The sequence below is a fragment of the Oncorhynchus masou genome, chromosome 18 (genome assembly GCF_036934945.1).
Source record: "Oncorhynchus masou masou isolate Uvic2021 chromosome 18, UVic_Omas_1.1, whole genome shotgun sequence".
NCBI lineage: Eukaryota > Metazoa > Chordata > Actinopteri > Salmoniformes > Salmonidae > Oncorhynchus > Oncorhynchus masou.
In genome coordinates, this window is record NC_088229.1 from 65,772,019 (window position 1) to 65,792,860 (window position 20,842).

General features: G+C 46.1%; 1 protein-coding gene across 1 annotated transcript in view; it reads right to left on the reverse strand.

Annotated features, from left to right (window-relative positions):
• LOC135505145 (protocadherin-15-like) overlaps positions 1 to 20,842 on the reverse strand; it is a 243,134-nt gene that overhangs the window by 128,793 nt on the left and 93,499 nt on the right. Inside the window, exons 14-16 of the mRNA XM_064924273.1 lie at positions 19,369 to 19,562; positions 11,190 to 11,322; positions 3,196 to 3,275 (exon numbers count right to left, since the gene is read on the reverse strand). Coding sequence (XP_064780345.1) covers positions 3,196 to 3,275; positions 11,190 to 11,322; positions 19,369 to 19,562 — 407 coding nt within the window. The remainder of the gene's footprint in view (positions 1 to 3,195; positions 3,276 to 11,189; positions 11,323 to 19,368; positions 19,563 to 20,842) is intronic.

The window sequence follows — 20,842 nt, forward strand, 5'->3', positions numbered from 1 at the left end:
GCACGCCTGATAAACTGGGGCAGAAATGCATTATGTGTGGACCAGCCAGCTCAATAGAATAAAATGGAAGCTCAGAGGACAGCTGTACGTCGGCACTTTGGCAAGCCAGCCTAGCACAAACACGGAATGTATAGAATTTACAGTTCAAGGTAATTTGGTGTGGGCTAATCTTGGCATGCATACAGCAGTGGTTTCAGCCCTCTGACACACTGATCCCTGAGTGTTTAAATCTATGGGATGATTCTCTGCTGTCAGCTTTACATCTGTCGGCTGTTCGTCTGCTGCGGCTCTCAGAGATGGGGCCCAAACTCGAGGGGAATTTACAGCAACCCGAGGAACCGTCATGCATCTCGATTTTCCCTCTACTTCTACTTTTATAGCGGTTACTCGCTAGCAATCATTTTAGACACGCATTAGTCAGAAATTAGAAGTCATTTGTGATTCGCTATTCAGGAGAACATCTGCACTTCCTCTTCTAAGAGGCCAGTTACACCCATCTTAAGAGGTGGAAGGGTTCTGTGAGGACCACTGTGGACTGATATAACCCTGTTGAAATTAAATAGACAAATGCAAAGCGGCATCTCAATTGCTGCTGCCACAACTCTCATATATATGTATTAGCTATTCATAGAGAGAATTGCTTCGACACACACACGCGCACACGCATCCTCCCATTCTAAAACATCACAGGATGATGATAACGCCAAGCTGAAATGAAAGATCATGATTATTAGCAGCTGGAAACACAAGCGTGCTCAGACCAAGCATGGGAGAGAACATCATTCACGAGGGTGTTGTTTTGAAGTGCTGAATGACTAGGAGAGCATTAAAGAAGATATCATCTCAAGCCCACTAAGAGACCGCACAGAGAAGAGGTTATTCAACAGATTTTGATCTGTAAAGCCTGCCCGTTGTTGGTGCTAAGCTGGTGACAAGATGCAGGCAGGTCTCTGATCTCAACCACCTCTACAGCTCACGTAATAGTCGGGACATTCTGATGTTTTAAGTCTAATACAAAGCAATCCAATGAGTCACTTGTAAAACTGTCTTGTAAATAATCAACTCCTTTCACTATATCAGTTGGATGAAAATTGCTTTCTTCTGATGCACCTGATCAATATGCACATTTTACCTCAGTAGTATGACGATGAGGATACAACGTGTTATGACAGGCAAGTGAATCTATTAGGATGTATCGATTACTAGGGGCTTTACAAGGGGATATATTTGAGCTCTTCTGCTCTGGGACTGGGGAGCTATGGCCTCTCCTAACCATAAGAGACAGTCTCCGCCCAGATCGCCTTAGCACCCCCCCAACTCCCCAGTCGTGTGCCCTACTGTTCTAATTTGCCTCTTTATTGATGAGACGCGGGGCTTATTAAAATGCTATAGTTGTGGTGTATGCAATTTCCTGGGCTTGACAGTCTGCAACAGGAGAGGCTTGATGACAATGTGAGTTTGGCGCTATGATTGAAGTGGCCTCTGGTAACGTAGGTATGTCTGCATGGCAGTGTGCTGGTTATTGCAGAGGAAAACAGAGAGAGAAAGAGGGGAGGGAGGGGGAAAGAGAGAGATTGCGAGAGCAAAGAGAAAAGAGAAAGCACAGGGATAGCTCTAGGCTTCACAGCAAATTCCCCAGTGTCAAATGAACACTGAAAGTGTGGACCTGTATAGACACTGAACAGTGTTGAATTAACACACTGCTTAGTGTAACGCTTTATTTGCATGTTTTCCAGAATGCCTTTCAAGTTAATTGTAGCGTTACCACCTGTTACTGGATTTGTTAGTGACAGAGATATGGTTGTTACATTTATCAATTTTCAGTCCTACGGAGTTCATCATAAGAGAGCCTAAGTGAATATGTTTCCACAGCTTGCCTGTGGAAGCGTTGGACATTACATTTTTGCATCAGCTCCTTGAGTGTGCAGCTCTCCTTTATTTTCAAACATTTTATTACTTAACAAAATAGTTATTTCATAAGGCTTTATTTTGAGGGCTTATACAAAAAAATACTGGGTTATTTGGATGACCCAACTGCTGGGTTGCAGGCATTCGGTCACTTCCCCAGTGCTCTCTCCCTCTCTCTCCCTGTGTGGGTGTATCCGATTGTGTGAGTGGAGACAGGTGTGCTGGAGTCAGAGCAGATCCCCACCAGCTGCAACCTGTTCCATAATCAAGACCTCTACAAATACTCAGCCCTGCCACTTCCACACTGCCAGTTTGTAGCCTCTGCTCATTCTGTCCGCACTGACTCTGGCTTCACCTGCTCCCTATATTATGAGTTGGCAATGCCAACGCCATAATTGACTAAAATCACACAGTGCACACCAATTATATTTTTGGAAATACTTATCTTCCTCTATATTTTTTAACCATTTTCTCATATGTTGATGTTGGGGGGGAGGCGGTGGAGTTGAACATTCTTGAAAGTCCCTATAATATGATCAACAGGATTGGCATTTACTTTCATGGGTGGCCAAAAATAACTCTATCTCTAACTCTAAATATGATAATGGGTGTGATTATGGTTCAACTCTGGTTATTAATATCATCACTGGGGGTTATTTTTACACCAATGAGTGGTAATTCAACATTTACAGAGTTAATTGTTAAGTTTATAGTTTAGGACCTCAAAATATGTTTTGGATTGTGTTGTGTTAAATAATTCAATTTAAATGATAAGATATTCACTCAGGATCTCACCTGGTGAAATCCAGAGGACTGAAAACAGATGAATGCAACAATGATGTCTCTGTCACTAACAAACACAGTTCACTCAAAATGCAAGGCACTCTGGGAAATAAGTCTTCCAACCAATGTCTGTACGGGTCCACACTTTCAGTGTTAGATTTAACATTCGAGAATTTGCTGTGTTGCTTCGCCGCTAGCCATACAAAAGTGCTCCATAAACAATCACACCAAATCTTATTGCAGGCTTCAATTTCATCTCTGAAATTAAGAAAAAAGATTTACTCCAAGCCAAGGCACAGGGGTAACCTCAAGACTACTAATCTGATATGTGGACTGTTTTCAAACTGGGAGAGAATTGTTTTGGTTTTTATTCATGTATTACTTATTAATTATGTATTTAAGATGCTAGGGAGAATAGAGAGAAATATGATTTATATTAGTTTCATGGATAAATTCGCTACTATGAAAGGTAATGTAGTTGATGACTAAAATGAGCTCACGTACATCTGCGAGAGCTCAAAGAGGTGGTGGGGATCCCCGTTCTGGATGCTGTAGGTGATGACGTCTCTTTCACGGTCCGTTGCCTGTAGCGACACAGAGAGGCCCCTTCATGTTGCTGTTATTCCACTACTTTCACAACGACTCCAATAAAACAACAGAATGAAAAGGCATCAAGTTAAACCCATAGCGCAGTCCATAAATGTAATGTGGCGAGATCAAACCCAATTTCACAATGACTAAATTACTTCACAGTGTCCATTTCTACTCGACGCATTACAAACAATAGTTTGGTACACACATTTTTTTTACCAAAGTAAAACCTTTATTTGGTGCTATATAGAACCCGTTTTTGAAGGTTATATAAAGAACCATTCTCATAAGGTTCTAAATGGAACCTGTATGGTGTTATAAAGAACCCTTTCCTAAAGTTCTATAAAGAACCATTCAAAAAGATATAGCACCAAAAAAGGGTGCCACTATGGTTGCAACCCTTTTGGGGCTACATAGAACCCTTTTTTATGGTTCTTTATGGAACCTTTATGGAGAATGGTTCTATAAAGAATCTTTCACAATCTGAAAGGTTTTTTGGAGATCCTTTTGTAGAACCATACAGTTTTTTTTCTCACTCACAGTTGTACAAAAAGAGCTGTGCACAAACAACGCCCCAAAATATTCCAATGAGCCAATATTCTAATGCATTTAATTCTGATCAGCCATATTATATTGTTAAACTTCCATAGGTGTTATTATTGTTAATTAACAAGTTGAATCTAGTGAGCTATGTCTGTAATAGAGGAGGGAAATGAGAAACACTGACTGATTTAATAACCATTCTCAATGGCCAGACATAAATCTTTCACAAAACACTAATAACGGCCATAATCTTACATAACATCTTACATAACATGTAACATCATAACACAACAGATTACATAAACTGTAATGACACTCTCACTCCCCTACACTTTAGTTATGACAAAAAGAGCAACAACAAAAAACAGTGAAGAGCTCAAAGGGTTCATTGAGCCATTATGGTTCCACATAGAACCATCAGCCTTCCCAAAGAACCCTTGAGGAAGCATAATTTTATTTGTGTGTACAGTCTAAGAGGTCTACATAAACAGCTTGACCATCCCTTGTCATACAGACAAATCTGTAACATTAGTAACTGTCTCAGTCCCATCTGAAACAGACTAATCTGAAACATTAGTAACTGTCTCAGTCCCTTCTGAAACAGACTAATCTGTAACATTAGTAACTGTCTCAGTCCCTTCTCAAACAGACTAATCTGTAACATTAGTAACTGTCTCAGTCCCTTCTCATACAGACTAATCTGTAACATTAGTAACTGTCTCAGTCCCTTCTGATACAGACTAATCTGTAACATTAGTAACTGGCTCAGTCCATTCTCAAACAGACTAATCGGTAACATTAGTAGCTGTCTCAGTCCCTTCTCAAACAGACTAATCTGTAATATTAGGAACTGTCTCAGTCCCTTCTCATACAGACTAATAGGTAACTGTCAGGATCCGGTTACGAACCTGGGTCTCCGGAGTGAGAAACAGTCACTTAACCAACTGAGCCACGAATAGTCAGCAGAACCCAGAAGATGAGGCAGACACAGCAGTACTTAAGACGGTGTATTTAATAAAGTAAAAAGGAGAAGTCCTTCAATACAAAATGGCAAATCCAAAAGGTGTTAGGTATAGCACAAAAAAGCCTCAAGAGATACTCAAAAAACAAAAACAGAATTCCACAAGAGCGTCCACCGGAATCGACAAGAATACACAGAACACTAGGGCTGGGTGCTAACATACAAACACAGAGCACAGAACTGAGGGAAACTAAGGGTTTAAATACAATCAGGGGAAACGAGGCACAGGTGCAAATAATAATGGGAATCAAGGGAAAAAACATAAGGTCAAAAAGCACAATGGGGGCATCTAGTGACCAAAACCCGGAACAACCCTGGCCAAATCCTGACAGAATCCCCCCCCCTAGGAACGGCTCCTGACGTTCCTACCAGCTCTCTCAGGGTGGAGGGCCCTGAACTGACGAATGAGGTCAGGGTCCAGGATGTCTTTGGCAGGAACCCAGGAGCGCTCCTCGGGACCGTAGCCTTCCCAGTCCACCAGATACTGCCAGGACCGCTGCACCCGGCGGGAATCCAGTATCCGATGGACGGTATAAGCCGGCTGGCCTCCAATGACACGAGGCGGAGGGGGAGGTGTGTCTGCCGGGACAAGGGGAGAAAAAACAACAGGTTTTAACAATGAAATGTGAAATGTGGGATTAATCTTAAGGGATCTGGGTAAGTGTAGGCGATAAGAAACTGGGTTAACTCTCCTGGCAACCTTGAAGGGACCGATGTATTTCTGGGACAGCTTGCGAGACTCCACCCGTAGTGGTAAGTCTCTTGTGGAGAGCCAGACTCTCTGGCCGGGGCGCAGGGTAGGCCCGGGACGGCGACGTCTGTTGGCTTGTTGTTGGTACCTCTGTGAGGAACGCATAAGATTAAGACGGGTCTTCCTCCACATAAGCCGACAGCGTCTGACGAACTTCAAGGCTGAAGGCACTCTGACTTCTGCCTCCTGGTCCGGGAACAATGGAGGAGCATAGCCAAACTGACACTCGTGCGGGGACATACCAGTGGAGGAGGAGCGCAAGGTGTTGTGCGCGTATTCGGCCCAAACAATAAAGGATGACCATGTGGACGGGTTGTCACGAGTCATACATCGGAGGGTGGTTTCCAGCTCTTGATTCATCCTCTCTGTTTGGCCGTTGGACTCCGGATGGTACCCTGAAGATAGACTGGCAGAAGCCCCCATGAGTTGGCAGAAGGCCTTCCAAAACCTTGAGGCGAACTGGGGACCTCTGTCAGAAACCATATCTTGAGGAATGCCGAAGACTCGGAACACATGATTAATAACCAACTCAGCCGTTTCCTTGGCAGAAGGTAACTTAGTCAGAGGGACGAACCTGGCCGCCTTTGAAAACCTGTCGATTATGACTAGGATAGTAGTATTGCCATGGGATGGAGGAAGTCCAGTAATAAAGTCCAATGAGATATGGGACCAGGGTCTGTGGGGAACAGGTAAAGGGTGAAGGAGTCCTTGAGGGCGGAGGTGAGAAGATTTGCCCTGGCAGCACACGGGACAGGCATTGACGAAAGTGGCAACGTCTTCTCTTATGGTAGGCCACCAGAACTTACGCTGGATGAACTCCAAGGTGCGACCTACGCCCGGATGACAGGTGAGGCGAGAGGAGTGCCCCCACAGAAGGACCTGAGTCCTCACTGCCTTGGGGACAAACAACCGATTGGCAGGACCTCCTTTCGGGTCCGGTTCGCTAGCTTGAGCACGTCTCACGGTATCCTCAACTTGCCACGAGATCGGAGCCACAATCTTAGCAGCAGGAAGGACAGGCATGTCCGTGTCATCTCGAATGGCAGGAGCGTAGACTCGGGACAGGGCATCCGGTTTGAGATTCTTCGACCCGGGCCGATAGGTGAGGATAAACTGGAATCGATTGAAGAAAAGAGACCATCTAGCTTGTCTAGAGTTCAACCGCTTCGCCTGCTGGATATACTCCAGATTTTTGTGGTCCGTAAGCACTTGAAACGGGTGAGAAGCCCCCTCGAGCCAGTGTCTCCATTCCTTCAATGCCATCTTAACCGCTAGGAGTTCACGATCCCCCACATCATAGTTCCTCTCAGTCAGGGTAAGCCGGTGTGAGAAGAACGCGCACGGATGAAGCTTCTTGTCTTCACCCCTCTGAGACAGGACAGCTCCAACACCAACCTCTGATGCGTCTACCTCCACCACAAATGGTTCATCCGTAGTCGGTAGTATCAGGATGGGAGCAGAGAGAACGCGCTGCTTGAGTCCTTGGAAGGCCGTCTCAGCTTCTCTTCCCCACAAAAACCTTGCATTGCCACCCTTGGTTAAAGCTGAGAGAGGGGCTGCCACCGAGCTGAAGTTCTTGATGAACTTGCGGTAGAAGTTTGTGAAGCCCAGGAAACGCTGAACATCCTTAACGGATTTGGGGGTGGGCCAATCCGCTACCGCCCCTACCTTCCTGGGGTCCATTTGGACTCGACCGGGTTCCACTACAAATCCCAGGAATTGTACTCGGGATGAATGGAATTCACATTTTTCCGGCTTAACATACAGATGGCTGTCCAGGAGGCGTTTGAGTACTTGTCTGAAATGCTTAGTGTGTTCTTGAAGGGAGCTCGAAAAGATGAGGATGTCATCCAAGTAAACGAACACAAATATGTTAAGCATATCCCTAAGCACATCGTTTATGAGCGCTTGGAACACCGCTGGGGCGTTGGTCAGGCCGAAGGGCATCACCAAGTATTCATAGTGACCAGTAGGCGTGTTGAAAGCGGTCTTCCACTCTTCACCAGGTCTGATCCGCACAAGATGGTATGCGTTCCGCAGGTCAAGCTTAGTGAAAACAACTGCTTCCTGGAGCAGCTCGAAGGCTGTGGCCATAAGGGGTAGCGGGTAACGGTTACGGACGGTTATGGCATTGAGTCCCCGGTAGTCGATGCAAGGACGTAATCCACCGTCTTTCTTGGCCACAAAGAAAAACCCTGCTCCCGCCGGGGAGGTGGGTGGACGCATGAGGCCTGCTTCCAGAGCGTCCTTGACGTAGGTATCCATAGCAACTCGTTCGGGTGGAGATAGGGAAAAGATCCGACCCCTGGGGGGGCAAGTGCCCGGAAACAGGTCGATGGGGCAATCGTAAGGTCTATGGGGTGGTAGCATGGTGGCCCTCTGTTTGCTAAACACCAGTTTGAGGTCATGGTAACACTCGGGAACTCGGGTCAGGTCGATGGATTCTAAAGACTCGGGAGTAGAACTCGGGAATTCTGGAAAATACAAGTAGCTTGGCACGTAGGACCCCACTGCTTGATAGTGCCCACAGACCAGTCGATGTGAGGGTTATGGCTGTGAAGCCAGGGGTATCCAAGGACGAGAGGGAACTCGGAACAGGAGATCAAATGAAAGTTCATCAATTCCTGGTGTTGTGAAACTGAAAGTCGCAAGGAGGTAGTGACATGAGTGACAAGTCCAGATCCCAAAGGGCTTCCATCCAATGTAGTGACCCTCATGGGTTCACTTAGAGGTTCAGAGGGAACGCCATTCTCCGTCGCCCAGACACCATCCATGAAGTTACCTGCGGCTCCAGAGTCTACCAAGGCTTGAAGGTGAAGCTTGTGGTTGTCCCAGGAGAGGGTGACTGGAATGAGCAGACGGGAGTTGGACGGATGGGAGGAGGTTATGTTTCCCGTTACAGTTCCCCCGGTCTGTACGGGACAGAGCGTTTCCCTGGAGCCCGGGACACGTGGAACGGAAATGGCCCGGTTTGCCGCAATATAGACAGCGTCGCTCCCTCATCCGGCGGTCTCTCTCAGCCTGGGAGATGCGTCCAATCTGCATGGGTTCCGGTGGAGCCAGCGAGGATAAAGGTGGGGACTCGGAGCTGGGACTGATAGGGGCTAGAGGTCTACGGTTGAGTTCTCTCTCTCTCAGACGCTGGTCAATGCGTGAGGCCAACTTGATCAGGGACTCGAGATTGTCCGGTGGTTCCCGAGTGGCCAGTTCATCTTGGATAGTGTCGGAAAGGCCTTTCAGAAAGCACACCGTGAGCGCCTCGTTGTTCCAACCACTCGCTGCTGCCACCGTGCGGAACTGGATGGCATAGTCCGTCACGCTGCGCCAACCTTGGTGGAGAGTCAGGAGCTGTTTGGCTGAGTCAGAACCACTGCTTGGGCCTTGAAACACTCGTTTGAATTCCTCAGCAAAGGCAGAGTAGCTCGCACAGCAGGAACTATGGGCATCCCACACAGCAGTAGCCCAGGCCAGGGCTTTTTCCGACAGCAGGGTGATGATATAAGCGATCTTAGACCGGTCGGTGGGAAACGACGAGGGTTGTAGCTCAAAGGAGAGAGTACATTGGGTGAGAAACCCTTTACAAGCACTTGGATCACCTGAGAACCGTTTGGGAGGTGGAAGACGAGGTTCAGCCAGGGGGTTAACTGCCATGGGTACGTGAATCTGAGGTACTGGGACGGGAACTGTTGCCGGGGTAAGACGATCAGATATTTGCTTAATGGAAGTCAGCATCTCCGACAGAAGATGAGAATGTCTAGCCATTAAGGCCTCTTGCTGAACCAGGGCGGCTTCATGGCGTTGGACAGTCTCCTGGTGGTGGGACAGCATGGCAAAAAGGTCCTGGGAACTGGCTGCCTCTGGGTTCATTTTTGGCTCTGTGTTTCTGTCAGGACCCGGTTACGAACCTGGGTCCGGAGTGAGAAACAGTCACTTAACCAACTGAGCCACGAATAGTCAGCAGAACCCAGAAGATGAGGCAGACACAGCAGTACTTAAGACGGTGTATTTAATAAAGTAAAAAGGAGAAGTCCTTCAATACAAAATGGCAAATCCAAAAGGTGGTAGGTATAGCACAAAAAGCCTCAAGAGATACTCAAAAACAAAAACAGAATTCCACAAGAGCGTCCACCGGAATCGACAAGAATACACAGAACACTAGGGCTGGGTGCTAACATACAAACACAGAGCACAGAACTGAGGGAAACTAAGGGTTTAAATACAATCAGGGGAAACGAGGCACAGGTGCAAATAATAATGGGAATCAAGGGAAAAAACATAAGGTCAAAAAGCACAATGGGGGCATCTAGTGACCAAAACCCGGAACAACCCTGGCCAAATCCTGACAGGTAACATTAGTAACTGTCTCAGTCCCTTCTCATATAGACTATTCTGTAACATTAGTAGCTGTCTCAGTCCCTTCTCATACAGACTAATCTGTAACATTAGTAACTGTCTCAGTCCCTTCTCATACAGACTAATCTGTAACATTAGTAACCTTCTCAGTCCCTTCTCATACAGACTAATCTGTAACATTAGTAACTGTCTCAGTCCCTTCTCATACAGACTAATCTGTAACATTAGTAACTGTCTCAGTCCCTTCTCATACAGACTAATCTGTAACATTAGTAACTGTCTCAGTCCCTTCTCAAACAGACTAATCTGTAACATTAGTAACTGTCTCAGTCCCTTCTCATACAGACTAATCTGTAACATTAGTAACTGTCTCAGTCCCTTCTCATACAGACTAATCTGTAACATTAGTAACGGTCTCAGTCCCTTCTCATACAGACTAATCTGTAACATTAGTAACTGTCTCGGTCCCTTCTCAAACAGACTAATCTGTAACATTAGTAACTGTCTCAGTCCCTTCTCATACAGACTAATCTGTAACATTAGTAACTGTCTCAGTCCCTTCTCATACAGACTAATCTGTAACATTAGTAACTGTCTCAGTCCCTTATCATACAGACTAATCTGTAACATTAGTAACTGTCTCAGTCCCTTCTCATACAGACTAATCTGTAACATTAGTAGCTGTCTCAGTCCCCTCTCAAACAGACTAATCTGTAACATTAGTAACTGTCTCAGTCCCTTCTCAAACAGACTAATCTGTAACATTAGTAACTGTCTCAGTCCCTTCTCATACAGACTAATCTGTAACATTAGTAACTGTCTCTGTACCTTCTCAAACAGACTAATCTGTAACATTAGTAACTGTCTCTGTCCCTTCTCATACAGACTAATCTGTAACGTTAGTAACTGTCTCAGTCCCTTCTCATACAGACTAATCTGTAACATTAGTAACTGTCTCAGTCCCTTCTCATACAGACTAATCTGTCACATTAGTAACTGTCTCAGTCCCTTCTCATACAGACTGAATAGGGGCCATTGTTAGGAGCTATTCAGCTGTATAGAGTACACTTGTGGCCTGACAATGATAGTCAGGCAAGATTCTGAAGCAGATCCCACCGCTGCCACCAAACTATGGCTACAGATCAGGGTACAGATCAGGGTACAGATCAGGGTACAGTATGCTCAGTGTGTGCTACAGAACAGTGTGGCATTGTGAAGAAGCCTTGTCCCGGTGCTCACCTGCAGGCTGAGGAGTGTGGCTCCGATCCTCATGGCCTCGCTGACCTCCAGGCTGTAGAGAGAGCGGGGAAAGCGCGGGGAGCTCTGGTTGTTGGGGGGGAGCACCTCAATGTACACGGTGGTGATGGAGCTCCTGCGACGGGAGATAAGGATGGAGAGAAATTCATTCTGAGTGGAAAAAAACCCTGATGAAGGCTGAGGGCTGAAATGTGTTGGTTTTAATTTTAACAATAAAAAAGCACTTTTATCAACTTCAACTCTCCACAAAGAGCTTCACTTCTGAAAAACAGAAACTGTAGGCGGGTTTTGTTTACATTATGAGAATTTCTGTGTGGGATGTAGGGTTCTGTTGTCAGTGTTTGTTTTGTGTTTGTTGGGGGGGGGTTGCTAGAAAATCTATATGATTGTCGATTAAAAAGCTAGGAGGTACTGCACGTAGGTTGGACAAGAGTTAAGGTTAGCCAACTTAAAGCTGAAATCCGTAGTCGGTGCAATTGCCACATCCGTTGCAATATTACAATAATATTACAATAAACAATAAAGAAGTTACTTTAAACAACAAACAGCGTTTTGTTTTCCACTCTGACCTATAGAATAGCACGATATGCACTGCTATTTTCTTTCACCACAACACTGGATGCTCTTCTCCTCCGTTTCATCCACCAAACAAAATAAATAACCAAGGTGCAGTGGCGAACTGTGGCGCGATTTCCCCCTTGACATATTTCAGCTGTAAATTAGTTTTTAGATACAACCTCTCCCAGTATCTGGTATAATCTGTATCCTGCAGCATTTAGAGAGAATCAATTCAATAGTACATCAAAACTGGAGATCGTTTTAGAAAAGCTGAAATAAACAACATCTAACCTTGAGCAAGGTACTGTACTTCACTAGAGACTGAATCCCTGGTCAGTGAAATCACAGTTGTGTACAGAACACTAAGCGCCAAGTGTCTGAGTCGGGCCTGAACAGAATAAACATAATTGAATGATTACAGCAAGTCAATTTTAGAGAGATATATGAGGGACCTTTAAGACTGGTTATTTGAAGACTGGTTATTTGAAGACTGGTTATTTGAAGACTGGTTATTTGAAGACTGGTTATTTGAAGACTGGTTGTTTGAAGACTGGTTGTTTGAAGACTGGTTGTTTGAAGACTGGTTGTTTGAAGACTGGTTGTTTGAAGACTGGTTATTTGAAGACTGGTTGTTTGAAGACTGGTTATTTGAAGACTTTTTTCCACCGGGGCAATCATGGCTGCTTTATTCATAAAGCCAAAGGAAACACGAATCAAACGGTTTTGATCCTGGACATGCTCCACACAGAACCCTGTAAATATAAGTAGCAACTTATCAAACAATCATACGAGCGTCAAACGCACACAGGTAGGAGATAACCATACCTATTGTTCTCAGCCTCAGTGCTCGTGTACGACTCTGACTATTTTGCATTTCAAAACACCCCCAACGAACCATATATGGCCAAAATCACCCAGTAAAGCCTGTGAGGAATACACAAGGCCATACAATGAAGTATAAAGTCGCAACCCAAAAATCGAAGAAAAAAACAAACAACTTTTCCTAAGACCAAAATACAGGTGATGGTGTCAGAGAAGGAGTACAACAAAAAGGTTTTATTTGGCTGATCAGTTGTGGCTTGACCAGTAAAAATAAAACATAGCTCCAAAGAGAGGACCATTAGGACAATTCAAGCTGCTTTAGCAATGGCAAATATACTTCAAATGAGGAGGCAATACTGAAAAATAAGCCATCCATCCTCAACAGCTCCATCCTGTAGGCGTGTAGGCCAACATTGCTGTTCTGCAGAATGAATGAGTTGTGTATACCAACTGGCCTCTTTACCACCACATTCAGCAGCGTCTTTTATGCATTATTTTTCAAATGTATTTTAATTTGATTGAACCTTTATTTAACTAGGCAAGTCAGTTATGAACAAATTCTTATTTACAATGACGGCCTACCAAAAGGCAAAAGACCTCCTGCGGGGACCGGGGCCTGGGATTAAAAATCGAATAAAGATATAGGACAAAACACGACAAGACAAGAGAGACAACACAGCATTACATAAAGAGAGACCTAAGACAACAACATAGCAAGGCAGCAACATATGACAACACAGCGTGGTAGCAACACAACATGACAACATCATGGTAGCAACTCAACATGGCAGCAGGACAACCCGGTAGCAGCACAAAACATGGTACAAACATTATTGGGCAAGGACAACAGCACAAAGGGCAAGAAGGTAGAGACTACAACACATCATGCAAAGCTGCCACAACTGTCAGTAAGAGTGTCCATGATTGAGTCCTTGAATGAAGAGATTGAGATAACCCATTGTTCCTAGGCCGTCATTGAAAGTAAGAATTTGTTCTTAACTGACTTGCCTACTTAAATAAAGGTAAAATAAAAATTGTAAAACTAGCTGCAGCGAACTGAAAAGAGGAGCAACCCAGAGATGTGTGTGCTTTTGGGACCTTTAACAGAATGTGACTGGCAGAACGTTTGGGTGTTGTATATGGAGGATGAGGGCTGCAGTTAATATCTCAGATGGGGGAAGTGAGGCCTAAGAGGGTTTTATAAATAAGCATCAATAAGAGGGTCTTGCGACGTGTATACAGAGATTACCAGTTTACAGAGGAGTATAAAGTGCAGTGATGTGTCCTATAAGAGGCATTGGTGGCAAATCTGATGGCCAAATGGTAAAGAACATCTAGGCACTCGAGAGCATCTTAACCTGCCAATCCATAAATTATGTCTCCATAATCTAGCATGGGTAGGAAGGTCATCTGAATCAGGGTTAGTTTGGCAGCTGGGGTGAAGGAGGTGTGATTAAGATAAGGGAAACCAAGTCTAGATTTAACTTTAGCCTGCAGGTTTGATATGTGCTGAGAGAAGGACAGTGCACCGCCCAGCCATACTCCCAAGTACTTGTATGAGGTGACTACCTCAAGCTCTAAACCCTCAGAGGTAGTAATCACACTGGTGGGGAGAGGGGCATTCTTCTTACCAAACCACATGACCTTTGTTTTGGAGGTGTTGAGAACAAGGGCAGAGAAAGCTTTTTGGACACTAAGAAAGCTTTGTTGTAGAGTGTTAAACACAAAATCTGGGGAGGGGCCAGCTGAGTTTAAGACAGTATGAGAGAGGTTCCTACTGCCTGAGCTATGTTGTTGATGTAAATTGAGAAGAGCGTGGGGCCGAGGATCGAGCTTTGGGAAACTCCCTTGGTGACAGGCAGTGACTGAGATAACAGATATTTTGACTTTATACACTGCACTCTGAGAGAGGTAGTTAACAAACCAGGCCAAAGACCTCTCAGAGACATCAATACTCCTTAACAGGCCTACAAGAATGGAATGGTCTACTGTATCAAAAGCTTTGACCAAGTCAATAAAAAAAGCAGCACAACAATGCTTATAATCAAGGGCAATGGTTACACCAATGAAGACCTTAAAGGTTGCAGTGACCTGAGCAGAAACCAGATTGCATACCAGAGGGAATACAGTAGACATCAAGACAGCCAGTCAGTTGAGTATTGACAAGTTTTTCCAACACTTTTCATAAACAGGGAAAAATAGAAATAGGCTTATAATAGTTAGGATCAGCTTGATCTCCCCATTTAAATAAAGGATGCACTGTTGCTGCCTTCCAAGCAATGGGAACCTCCCCAGAGAGCAGAGACGGGTTATAAAGGTCAGAGATAGGCTTGGCGATGATAGGGGCTGCAACATTAAAGAAAAAAGGATCTAGACCATCTGATCCAGGAGCTCCTTTAGCACCTCGGACTCAGTGACTGTCTGCAGGGAGAAACTTTGTAAAAGGGAGGGGAAAAAGGGAGGAGAATCGGGGCTAGTCGCAAGGGGTGGGAGATGAGGAAATGTTGGATGGGTAAGGAGGCATTGCTTTGTCAAATAGGAATGCTTACTTCATGAAGTAGTGATTGAAGAGCTCAGCCATGTGCTTCTTGTCAGTAACAACTACATCATCAACATTAAGGGACATGGGCAGCTGTGAGCAGGAGGGTTTATTCTCCAGGTCTTTAACTGTTTTCCAGAACTTCTTGGGGTTAGACCCACAGAGAGAGAACTGCTCCTCAAAGTAACTAGCTTTGGCCTTCCGGACAGCCTGAGTGCACTTTTCTCATTTTCCTGAACGAGAGCCAGTCAGACTGAGTATGCATGTGCCGAGGTGGCCCTTGGTAAAGATTACCACTCCTCCACCTCTGTCTCGCCCGAAAAAGGTTAGAACCAGAAAGGTTAACATCAGTATTCAAAACACTCTTCCATAACCACATCTCAGTAATGACCAACACATCTGGATTGGAGCTGTGAACCCAGACTTTCAATTGATCCATTTGAGGTAATAGGGTAGCCTAGTGGTTCAAACCCCCGAGTTGACAAGGTACAAATCTGTCGTTCTGCCCCTGAACAGGCAGTTAACCCACTGTTTCTAGGCCGTCATTGAAAATAAGAATTTGTTCTTAACTGACTTGCCTAGTTAAATAAAGGTAAAACAAAAGCTTCTAGCGTGCAGAAAACCCAGGCTTTTACGAGAGCAGATATCAGTGAAGCAGATATCAGACCACAAGTCAGAATTGGCGATAGCAATAGTAGATGGGCCAGGGTGTAAATGCACATTTCCAGATATCATCAGCAGTAATAGAATCAAGGCATGGCAGAGGACAGGGAGAGCTCTGCAGTGTTGATTTATATGACATGTGAATGTGCATTAGATGGCAACAATATCATATTGTACAGCAATTTCATCAAGCAACATGAATACAAAGCCGGCAAGAGGTGGTTAGAATAAAATCGGAGGCCAAGAGTCTGTGTAACCAATAGAGAGTCAAAGTCCCGAGTGTGGGAACAAACGTAGTCTGTCCCACGGTTGGGTAAACAAGAAATGGAATAGTTAATAAAGCATGCAGGAGTCATGAGGCAAATAGCAAAATAGCAAAATGTTATATGTTAGAGTTTGTTTTGCTGATGATTGCATTCGAAGCATTGGCTCATCAAGGGCTGTGAGGTGCCGATCAGCAGGCTCCTGCTGAAAAGTGCCCGTTGCCAAAAACCGAAGTGTGGATAGCACTTGGATGTGCAGTGGAATGGCATGGGTTTTGGGAAATGATATATGAACGGCCAATCTGTAATTCATGCAACAACAAAAAATCTCACCTGTCCCTAGAAACGTGCTCTCTTACTCCTCATCAGAGGAAGACGACGAACGTTACAACCTGTCCCTAGAAACGTGCTCTCTTACTCCTCATCAGTGGAAGACGACGAACGTTACAACCTGTCCCAAGAAACGTGCTCTCTTACTCCTCATCAGAGGAAGACGACGAACGTTACAACCTGTCTCTAGAAACGTGCTCTCTTACTCCTCATCAGAGGAAGACGACGAACGTTACAACCTGTCCCTAGAAACGTGCTCTCTTACTCCTCATCAGAGGAAGACGACGAACGTTACAACCTGTCTCTAGAAACGTGCTCTCTTACTCCTCATCAGAGGAAGACGACGAACGTTACAACCTGTCTCTAGAAACGTGCTCTCTTACTCCTCATCAGAGGAAGACGACGAACGTTACAACCTGTCTCTAGAAACGTGCTCTCTTACTCCTCATCAGAGGAAGACGACGAACGTTACAACCTGTCCCTAGAAACGTGCTCTCTTACTCCTCATCAGAGGAAGACGACGAACGTTACAACCTGTCCCTAGAAACGTGCTCTCTTACTCCTCATCAGAAGAAGACGATGAACGTCACAACCTGTCTCTAGAAACGTGCTCTCTTACTCCTCATCAGAGGAAGACGACGAACGTTACAACCTGTCCCTAGAAACGTGCTCTCTTACTCCTCATCAGAGGAAGACGACGAACGTTACAACCTGTCTCTAGAAACGTGCTCTCTTACTCCTCATCAGAGGAAGACGACGAACGTTACAACCTGTCTCTAGAAACGTGCTCTCTTACTCCTCATCAGAGGAAGACGACGAACGTTACAACCTGTCTCTAGAAACGTGCTCTCTTACTCCTCATCAGAGGAAGACGACGAACGTTACAACCTGTCCCTAGAAACGTGCTCTCTTACTCCTCATCAGAGGAAGACGACGAACGTTACAACCTGTCCCTAGAAACGTGCTCTCTTACTCCTCATCAGAAGAAGACGATGAACGTCACAACCTGTCTCTAGAAACGTGCTCTCTTACTCCTCATCAGAGGAAGACGACGAACGTTACAACCTGTCCCTAGAAACGTGCTCTCTTACTCCTCATCAGAGGAAGACGACGAACGTTACAACCTGTCTCTAGAAACGTGCTCTCTTACTCCTCATCAGAGGAAGACGACGAACGTTACAACCTGTCCCTAGAAACGTGCTCTCTGCGAAATGCAGCGTGTGACAAATCCCCAAACAGAGCAAGATCTCTCATTCCCTTTCCCATTATCTCAGTCGTTTATAGTATTCCAACAATGGTTTCACTTTAATACGTGTCTTTAATTTAACAGATTACTGTACTTTGTATAGATTATTCTCATAGCATATTTACTGATGTGATAGAAGTATATGCCTGTCAAGATATGTTGCATGAATTCACAATGGAAATACAATAAAATCTTACAAATACTTGAATTATTACTCTCACAATTTCAACATATATTTTCTCTATTCTACGCTTGACAAGCAATTCCCTTATTCCACCGCTTGGCACTGTGCGTACTCATGGTCATGGCTGTGTGTAAATGCACGCACACTCCCAACGTTCATGTTGATAAATATCACACTCTGCGTGGAAATGATCCCACACATGGCTGACGCACCGATTTGTTCCTACGCATGATTGATAAACGAGGCCCCAGATTATTACATGGTTCCCAGCCGTTGGATACACATTCACACCCCTAATCAACACAGTCTTATTTTGTGTGTTTGTCCTTGACTCAAGATAAAGGCTTACAAGGATCTTTGTGCGGCAAAACTTTTACCTGGCATGTTCGATGAAAGACGACATTCCCAAAACTGCTGCCAAAGAGACCCCCCAGCCCTAACGTTTTCCTCTTCAGATAGAACTGAGCCAATAGTCACTGCCAAATTCACTACATTTCTCTTTATATTTCAGCCTGTTGAGCTATATTGATCCTGTGGCCACCAAGCTTTACAGAGGGCAAAAAGGCAACACAGATTGAATTGAGTTGGAGGGTAGGCATTGCAAATCATTATGAAAAGCCTCTAGTTTCCGCTTTGGGTGCCAGATGGGCCAGTAACATCTTCCTAGCACAATTGTGTTACCCTGCAGAACACTATAGATTTGAGAGAGAGCGAGAGGGCGAGAGAGCGAGTGAGCGAGAGAGCGAGTGAGAGGAAGCGAGTCTGTGACTGCTGCAGACGGAATGGAAAGTGACTTGTCCTCTGCGTCTCTCAGCCTTTTTACTGGCCACGCTAGTTCCCAGCCTCCACTGCCCTACTCCACCTTTCCATCCTCAAGCTCCCCTGCTCGTTCTCCCCACTCCCAGCTCTACACATCCTCCCCTCCAGCCTCTCACCCCTCATGGCTTCCCACCCCCACCCCCAGCCCTACCCATCCTTCCCTCCAGCCTCCCACCCCTCGGGGCTTCCCACCCCCAGCTCTACCCATCCTCCCCTCCAGCCTCTCACCCCTCATGGCTTCCCACTCCCAGCCCTACCCATCCTCCCCTCCAGCCTCCCACCCCTCGGGGCTTCCCACCCCAGGCCCTACCCATCCTCCCCTCCAGCCTCCCACCCCTCGGGGCTTCCCACCCCAGGCCCTACCCATCCTCCCCTCCAGCCTCCCACCCCTCGGGGCTTCCCACCCCAGGCCCTACCCATCCTCCCCTCCAGCCTCCCACCCCGGGGCTTCCCACCCCCAGCTCTACCCATCCTCCCCTCCAGCCTCCCACCCCTCGGGGCTTCCCACCCCCAGCTCTACCCATCCTCCCTCCAGCCTCCCACCCCTCGGGGCTTCCCACCCCCAGCTCTACCCATCCTCCCCTCCAGCCTCCCACCCCCGGGGCTTCCCACCCCCAGCTCTACCCATCCTCCTCTCCAGCCTCCCACCCCTCGGGGCTTCCCACCCCAGGCCCTACCCATCCTCCCCTCCAGCCTCCCACCCCTCGGGGCTCCCTGGGGCTCCCTATTAGCCTCACCTCCTCTGGGACCCCGGACCACTATCCACAGCCTTCACGGTCAGCGTGTAGGAACGTCCCATGGCCAGGGAGACGCCAGGCACCACGGTGATCACTCCCGAGCGGTTATTGATGATGAAGTGTCCTTGATCCCCCGCCAGGATCTTGTAGGTCACAAGCCCATTGGGACCCCCGTCAGCATCCAGAGCCGTCAGCTGAAAGGGAGACAAGAGAGGAAGTCTCTCACTCGACAGTGTCCTCTGGTGTCCTAAGCCCAGGGACTTCACTAGGGGAAGGCCATCTATTCCAATATTTTCCCCACATTTCAAGGAATACGGAAATGTTTGATTCCTCGCTGATATATTCTACACATATCAAATGCATAATTAAATATCTTGCGTTGGGGGATTATTAAACATTTATGGCAAATACAGTCAGTGATTTTGAAATAAGGAAGTAGAAACTGATATCATAATCAAATGCAGAAATACCTTTTAACATTCGCATAATCCAATTATAACATACTTCATATTCAACGTGTAGAAAAGTGGCCACACTTTGATAGAAATCTCTAAACATTCATGTGTTTACATAGTAGAACGCTACAGTGTGTGACTAAGAGCATGTATAGTGTTATTCTCCCCATACGTCATTCTGAGACTTTACATACTGTAACTCAAAGATGACTGACTAATGAGACAATGCAGTCACAAGCACCTCATCAACAGTCATTCAACCGACAAAGAAACTCATACCTGCCATTATTAACGTGTTCCTGAAGCCTAACCAGCCTAACCGGCCTAAACAGCCTAACCGGCCTAACCGGGTTAACCAGCCTAACCGGCCTAACCCGGGCTAACCAGCATTAACTAGCCTAACCGGACTAACCAGCCTAACCAGCCTAACCGGGCTAACCAGCCTAACCAGGCTAACCAGCCTAACCGGGTTAACCTGCCTAACCAGCCTAACCAGACTAAGCGGGCTAACCGGGCTAACCAGCCTAAACGGGCTAACCAGCCTAACTGGGCTAACCGGGCTAACCAGCCTAACCGGGCTAACCAGCCTAACCAGCCTAACCAGCCTAACCGGGCTAACCAGCCTAACCGGGCTAACCAGCCTAACCAGCCTAACCGGGCTAACCAGCCTAACCGGCCTAACCAGCCTAACCGGGCTAACTAGCCTAACCGGGCTAACCAGCCTAACCAGCCTAACCGGGCTAACCAGCCTAACCGGCCTAACCAGCCTAACCGGGCTAACTAGCCTAACCGGGCTAACTAGCCTAACCGGGCTAACCAGCCTAACCAGCCTAACCGGGCTAACCAGCCTAACCGGGCTAACCAGCCTAACCGGCCTAACCAGCCTAACCGGGCTAACTAGCCTAACCGGGCTTGCTATGAGAGAAACAGAGATTAAACTGCCGAAATTTGACCTTTTCTGGCAGTCTTTTGTTTCCTTTAAGTATCAGAGTGACTGACTGGACTGTGCTCATGCTCTG